Raw genomic sequence first — 7888 nt, 5'->3', positions numbered from 1 at the left:
GAGCATTGACTTTGTACTCCCCCTATGGGCGTACACGTGAGAGACTTCACCAATTCGATGTGATTTAATATAAATAGCTTTTTAGCACGAAACTCCTAAAGTGAGACTATTCCAATTTTATTTTATTTTTTCCAATCACTTTTCCAACACTAGCTACATAAAATTTATCCTTATTGATTAACATATACTATGGAGAAGGAAAAAAAGTTAGGTTCAAATTTTCTCATTTAGCTTAAGTTAGTTAGATGAACTATATAAGTGTAATTAACCTTTCATGTAGTATAGTAATTCTAATATATATATATTGGGTAGGAGACTCCTACCTCGTTATTATAAAAGAAAATCTACAAAGGAGACTATACAAGTAACATACCAAGATACACATGTCCAGAATAAAGTTGTTATATCCACCTCCCTGCATCAACATCGTATAACTAATCATCTATATACAACCCCTTAAACAAGTAAAGTTTTGTAGGCGAGTTTGGTCCTAGATTGACAGGACAAGCAATTATTACAGGAAAGCATATTAGAGAAACCAACAAACAAAAGAAGCTTTCAGGTATATGCTTACTTAGTTCTTATCTATCATGATTCTTTCATCAACTTTAAACTGAGGGCACTGAACCGCTCCCTTGAGTATTGCCTTGATGCCTTCTTCCAATCTGTGCCAGCCTTCATCATTGCTGCAAACTCCTTGTAACTTATTTTTCCATCCTGCAACAGATTGCATGCTCATTATCGACAATTTGCTATTCAAGTTCTCAAAGAAACCATAAATATCTAGAACATGGCCTTATGAACGTTATTTTATACTCTAATTGTCTGTTTATAACTAACCTTGTCTGTGTCAACATGACGATAAATAGCACTAATGACTTCTTCATGATTTGGACCCATATCATCAGCCAATGAATCTCTGAGCTCTTCCATTTCTATATAACCACTCTTATTCTGGTCAAAGTATGAAAACGCTTTGTGAAGGTGCTCCTCATTCACAATTTTCTGCAGGTGAATTGATACAGCAACAAATTCACCATAATCTAGAGTGCCGCTTCGATCAACATCAGCCTGTCAAGATTCACAGTAAATTTTAAGCAAATTTTTTTACATTGTTAACAATAAATAATCTTCAGTAATGTCCTATCAAGATTCACATCATGTTCCTCTGGGGACATATAAATATAATAGTCAAGAATTTGACATAATACAATTTAGATGCAAATACTAAGGTTCTCAATCTCAGATAGCATTCAGAGATTCAAAACTGAGACAGATACTTGCCACATCCATTAATATCTGGAGATCGGCATCTGGAATCTGATGGCCAAGCTTGTGTAGACCAAATTTCATCTCTTCAAGAGAAATGCTTCCTTTTTTGTTTATATCCAACTTCTGAAACATTTCCATAATGCGAGCAGCTACTTCTTCAGATAAATATTCAGCTATTACCTGAAAATGATCAGTATAGATCGATGTGGATCACCTTGAACATCCTCAACTATTATAAAAAGTTCATTCGGGATCTTAATTCTTTTTTATTCAAATTAGAATCCAATCAATACGACCACAACTACATACCCTTAAGGCTTTCTTTTTAAATTTGTTCAAAACAGAGAACTGCCGCAATCTTGCTCCTACAGTTTGAAAAAGATTAACATAAGGAGCTTTCTTCATCTTCTGCAGCCATGGATGATCTGCAACATCATTGCATTGTTACAAAGCCCAAAGCATACATGAGTTACAGAACAGAAAATTTTATTTTAATCAGTACTAAATAATTGAATTTCCTTAATCCATTCGGCACACAGTTTTGCTTAATTAACAAGGATCAAGTAATGTAAACTTCAAAAGACATTGACAAGGAATCAAATAAACTAAAAACTACCCAGGACTTGCTGAGCCTTAAACCTCTTCTTGGGGTTTGGATCAAGCATATGCATCACAAGATCTTTAGCACCACCAGAAACTCTTGGCCAAGGTTCTATCTTAAAATCTATCACAGAACGTAAAATTGCCTGTGCAATACCCTTATCAGTATCTGCATTGAGAACAAAATCAGATGGCTAACTGATGTTCGAAAGCAAATTAGACGAACAAACAAGTTTCGTATAAACTAATTGTATTAACTGAAGTCAGGAAATCACCTGCGAAAAATGGTTGGATGCCAGAAAGAAGGTTGTATAGTATAACTCCAGCACTCCACACATCAATTTCTGGGCCATAATTTCTCTTTAGAACCTCTGGTGCAATGTAATAAGGGCTGCCGACAATTTCATTGAAGCGTTCGCCTGGTAAAGCACAAGAAAGTCATCACAGTATAAATACAGACAGAAAAGCTTACACATAAATGGATATCTGATAGTCATAAGTAAATTCACAAGTTAAAAAAACATTGAAGGTTGAATATAGCATCATCAAAATAGTGATTGAAGAAAGCAATTTACCAGGTTTAAAGAAGACTGACAATCCAAAATCAATGGCTTTCAGTGGTGCCTTTTCCTTTTTGTTCCCAAACAGGAAGTTCTCAGGTTTGAGATCCCGGTGCATGACCCCATGCTCGTGACATACCTGACCAAAGTACGAGACAAACTTTCAAACAATCATAAACAAGAAAGAAATAATAAAATCATAAACAATCATTGACCTGAATCACTTCAATGATTGTACGAGTCACGGCAGCTGCCTCCCGTTCGGTGTAATGCCCCCTTGCAACGATCCTATCGAAGAGCTCCCCTCCTTCGCATAGCTCCATGACGAGGTGGACTTTGGCGTCGTCCTCGTAGGTGTCCTTGAGGCTGACGATGTTGGGGTGGGCGGGCAAATGCCTCATGATCTCAACCTCCCGGCGAACGTCCTCAATGTCAAGGATGGTGCGCAGCTTCTTCTTGGAGATGGATTTGCAGGCAAAGTGCTCCCCGGAGGTCTTTTCGGTGCATAAGTAGGTGATGCCGAACTCGCCGCAGCCGAGCTCCTTCCCGAGCTTGTACCGGCTGCAGATGTCTCGGCCGGTGGGATTCCTGAGGACGACCAAGTTCCGTCTCTCCTCCCTCTGTTTCCCCTTCTTCTTCCTCGGCTTCCCATCAGGATCGCTGGGGGCTGCCCAGCCACTGCCCATTGAGGTTTAACAGATGCCGCAACTAAAATCGAGTATTTTTTTTTTCCCAAAAGGACAGAGCCAAAGGTCTAGTCCCTTTAATGAATGAACTGCGGGAAGCAACAGCGAGATGAGCTCCGTTTGTTAAATCATGCAGAAAGATGCCAAAAAAAAAGCAGAAAGATGCCAAAAAAAAAGAAGAAAACGAAACTCCCTGCAACTTGAAGAAATCATCTTTTGTTTTGCTTGGCTTGTTGAAAAATGAAAACAAAAAAACACTGGAATCAAAATTACACTCACGGGCGACTCCGTAAACCATTCTCACAGGTCCGAATATCTGGATAGGATATCCTGTACTTTCTGACGATCCTCAGATATCTCGGAGTCTCTTATAGAGTAAAAAATTATATATAATAATAATAAAATTTTATCCTATTAAATAGGATTACCTTATTTGTTTAGAAACTCTATTTCTTATTATATTAATATTTATATTTAAATAAATTTTATTTTATTATTATTAATTAAGTTTTTTTAATTTTTCCCTTTCCCATTATATATGCATTTGCCATGTGATCCTCTCCGAGAGTGAGTCGACGGATGTTAGGAAGGTGGTACTCACGTTGACTGGATGTCGATTGAAGATGACGTGTGTAGGTCCCTTTGGAGGCCGGCAAGAGGGGAGGGGTGAATTGCCCTACAAAATAAAACCAAAAACCTTTCTCGGATATTCAACTAACTTAAAAGAACTTGTAATTAAAAAGGCAGAGACTAATTAAAACAGAAAATAGACACAGAGGAATTACTTGGTTTGCAATCAGAGGATTGCTAATCCAAGGCAAAGACGGCGCACTAATTGATTCTTCTCTGGGCGGAGTAGCCTCTTACAGCGTTGAAAGCACAGAAATAAATAACACAAATGAAAGCACTGGATTACAAGTAGTTTTTCTTGATTGATCATTGCTTCTGGACCAAGGCTATATTTATAGTCTTGGTCCGGGCGCCTGGAAGGGTTCCGGGCGCCCCCGGGGGATAAACTTTATCCCCCAACGGTCAGATTGCGAAAATCGCGATCCTGGTCAAAATCATGCTCCGGACGCCCGGAAGCATTCCGAGCGCCCGGAATGGTTCCGGGCGCCCCGGAGCAAAAAGTCAACTACGGTTGACTTTTTGTCCTGGATCACTTCTCCGTCAAGTCCCAGTCTCGGTTCGGGTCTGTTCGCTCCGGCTCCGCTAGCTTGGGTGATCTCGGCCTTCCGGAATAGGGCTCACCCGAACCCATGTTCCGTTCTCCTCGAGCGTGCTTCCTTCCGGCTTCTCGTCCCTCGGAATACCGCCTCTGCCCACCGGTGTACTCTTCCGCGGACACCTCGTCCCTCAGACGCACCGAGCCCGTCGGCTCTCTCCCGTGCCGTCCTTCTTGCTAGCCGCGTCTTCAGCTCGACTTCCTGTGTTCCTAAGCTCCTGCACACTTAGACACAAGGGTTAAACAAACGCAGGACCTAACTTAGCTTGTTTGATCACATCAAAACACCTTGGGGTTCCAACAATCTCCCCCTTTTTGATGTGAGCAACCCAAGTTAAGTTAGGGTAACCATATGCAATAAAAATAATTTATATTAAAATAAGTCCAAATATTTTTCAATTGAAAAATTATATAGTACCTCCCCCTAGAGTTAACATACTTCTTCCCCTTTGATCACATAAAAATTGGGGTTATAAAAAAGTCTAAGGTAAATTCAAACAAGAACTTTTAAGTGTAAAATATTTAGTAAAGACACTCTTCAGAATTTTTCGTTTGAAAAAAAAAATATTTTTCAGATAAGAACAGTCATAAGTGTTAAAAATTTAAGTTTAAAACCTATCTCAGCATTCCCAAAAAAAATTTCTAATTTTTTTTTTTTAAAAAAAAATTCTAAGTGAATATTCATAAGAAACAATTCTAAGTCAATTTTTTTTTTTTAAATTATAAGGCAATTTTTTAAAAAAAATAAGTTAACTTTTAAAAAAAATTTCTAAGTCAATTTTCATGAAAATTTCTAAGATAATAAAAAATTTCTAAGTTAAGTTAGAAAGTTTTTAACTATTTTCTAACATAAATTGAATAACTCTTTTAAAGCATTAAGTAATTTAAATTAATGCTTTTTCAGTTAGTCAATTAAACTTTTCATTTCGATAGTTGGCTTCCAGGTCGTGGCGAGGCACTAGGCCTTCTTGGTTATTGGAGCAACAACCACTTCCTTAGACAAAGCCTCATAAAGAAATTAGTTGTTTAATTTCCTTGCTGAAAATGCTAAGTCTGATTTTAATTTTAAATTAAATAGGTTTTTGGAACCCAATAGAGGTTCCTACCTACAGGATTAACCAAGTATTTCCTAGGTATATAGATTTTTGATATATTTCTAATTTGACTTTGATGAAATCTATAATACCAATTTAAACCTCTATAATTTCTAAAAGTAGAAATATTTGGATCATTAGATTTTTTTAATCTTTCTATTTCTTCTTTTAGTTTTTCATTTTCAATTTTCAATTTTTCAAAATCCTCTATAAGACATGATTTTGCCAAAATTCTCTTTGTTTCTAAGATTTCATTTTCTAATTTGGTATTTTTATTTTCTAATTTGGCATTTTTATTTTCTAATTTATACATGGATTTAGTCATAGCTTTGATACCAGAGTAAAGCTGATCAGGGGGTAAGAGGCATACCTCACTTACCATGTCGGATTTGAAGCCTGAATCTCCCCCTGCTTCACTGCTTTCATCCGAGGTCGCTCCCCCTTCATCGATGCTAGGTTCTGATATACTTTGTCTATCGTAGCTTGCCATTAGTGCTATTCCGGCATATTCTTGAGCTTCTGATTCGGATGAAGAAGTGTCATCCCAAGTTGCTTTTAGGTTGTGTTTCTTGGGAGACTTCCTTTTGGCCTTTTTGAGTTCTGGGCAGTCTTCTCTTAGGTGTCCCTCCTTCTGACACTGGTAGCACCGCACCTTTCTTCCACCTTTTTGATTCCTTTTATTCTGCATTTTAAATTTATTAGATCTAAAAAACTTTTTAAAATTTCTTACCATGTATGCTTCTTGATCGTCTTCGGAGTCTGACTCGAGTTCATCCTTCTGGGTTACGTTCAGCGCCATAGTCTGGGTTGTATCCTTTATCGTTCCTGCATACCTGGTTTCATGCAATTCAAGAGTAGAAAACAACTCTTCTAAAGTGCTTACCTCCAGGTCTTTTGAGATGTAGTAGGAGTCGACAATTGATGTCCATTCCGGAGTTCTTGGAAACGCGTTGAGCGCGTAGCGTATAGTGTCCCGATTTGTTATCGTTTCACCGAGGTTCTCGAGACCAGTAACTAGTTCTTTTACCTTTGCGTGTAAACCAGCTACTTTCTCCAGACGGATGTTCATCAGTTTGTTGCGGAGGATGTCCCTTCTAGCGAGCTTTGCTTCGGACGTGCCTTCGTGGAGTTCCAAGAACTTCTCCCAAAGTTCTTTAGCAGATAAATAGTTTCCGATGCGATTGACCTCTTGAGGCGGTAACACGCTTAGCAGGTGATGTTCCGCACGGCTGTTTGCTACCGACTCATTCTGCTCCTTCTTTGTCCAATCGCTCTCTTCTTTTTCTTTTCCATCTTTATCTATTGGAGCTACAAAACCATATTTCATAATAAATCGAATTTCAAAATCTGTTTTTAGGAATACCTCCATACGACGCTTCCAGTCTGCGAATTTTGGTGGGACGATGCTTGGTCCGGCCATCTTGTTGCTTCGATCGGCGGTTAGTCCTCCTGAAGCGCCCTCGCTCTGATACCACTTGTAGGTCCCTTTGGAGGCCGGCAAGAGGGGAGGGGTGAATTGCCCTACAAAATAAAACCAAAAACCCTTCTCGGATATTCAACTAACTTAAAAGAACTTGTAATTAAAAAGGCAGAGACTAATTAAAACAGAAAATAGACACAGAGGAATTACTTGGTTTGCAATCAGAGGATTGCTAATCCAAGGCAAAGACGGCGCACTAATTGATTCTCCTCTGGGCGGAGTAGCCTCTTACAGCGTTGAAAGCACAGAAATAAATGACACACTGGATTACAAGTAGTTTTTCTTGATTGATCATTGCTTCTGGACCAAGGCTATATTTATAGTCTTGGTCCGGGCGCCTGGAAGGGTTCCGGGCGCCCCCGGGGGGATAAACTTTATCCCCCAACGGTCAGATTGCGAAAATCGCGATCCTGGTCAAAATCATACTCCGGGCGCCCGGAAGCATTCCGGGCGCCCGGAAGCATTCCGGGCGCCCCGGAGCAAAAAGTCAACTGCGGTTGACTTTTGTCCGGGATCACTTCTCCGTCAAGTCCCAGTCTCGGTCCGGGTCTGTTCGCTCCGGCTCCGCTAGCTTGGGTGATCTCGGCCTTCCGGAATAGGGCTCACCCGAACCCATGTTCCAGCCTTCTCGAGCAGCCTTCCTTCCCGGTTTCTCGTCCCTCGAGCGCTGCGCACGCTCTTCTCGTCCACCGGTGTACTCTTCCGCGGACACCTCATCCCTCAGACGCACCGAGCCCGTCGGCTCTCTCCCGTGCCGTCCTTCTCGCTAGCCGCGTCTTCAGCTCGACTTCCTGTGTTCCTAAGCTCCTGCACAGTTAGACACAAGGGTTAAACAAACGCAGGACCTAACTTAGCTTGTTTGATCACATCAAAACACCTTGGGGTTCCAACAACGTGGACCTCCAACGAGCTAAGCTTGCAACCACAAGTTGTTAGTACCGAGCCAGGGAGGGGTTCCCCGGCGATGGCCC

General features: G+C 40.3%; 1 protein-coding gene across 3 annotated transcripts; it reads right to left on the bottom strand.

Moving 5' to 3' along the window:
• Nucleotides 1-386: 386 nt before the first annotated feature.
• LOC122055958 (calcium-dependent protein kinase 20-like) lies at nt 387-3459 on the bottom strand. 3 transcript variants are annotated; one of them, XM_042617667.1, is made up of 9 exons: nt 3398-3459; nt 2648-3207; nt 2448-2571; nt 2148-2291; nt 1889-2041; nt 1582-1697; nt 1285-1452; nt 841-1071; nt 387-717 (listed from the first exon to the last, which is right to left on the bottom strand). In XM_042617667.1, exons 2-9 carry the CDS (start codon nt 3116-3118, stop codon nt 589-591), a joined length of 1536 nt encoding a protein of 511 aa, XP_042473601.1. In that variant the 5' UTR covers nt 3119-3207; nt 3398-3459; the 3' UTR covers nt 387-588. The 3 variants fall into 3 exon arrangements, with proteins under 3 accessions (XP_042473601.1, XP_042473603.1, XP_042473602.1); XM_042617669.1 differs by lacking the exon at nt 3398-3459 and having other exon boundaries at nt 387-415; nt 575-717; nt 2648-3288; XM_042617668.1 differs by lacking the exon at nt 3398-3459 and having other exon boundaries at nt 387-490; nt 575-717; nt 2648-3287.
• Between the last annotated feature and the right edge of the window lie 4429 nt (nt 3460-7888).

This window comes from Zingiber officinale, chromosome 3B, assembly GCF_018446385.1.
Source record: "Zingiber officinale cultivar Zhangliang chromosome 3B, Zo_v1.1, whole genome shotgun sequence".
Lineage (NCBI taxonomy): Eukaryota > Viridiplantae > Streptophyta > Magnoliopsida > Zingiberales > Zingiberaceae > Zingiber > Zingiber officinale.
This window is presented reverse-complemented; position numbering and strand designations above follow the sequence as displayed.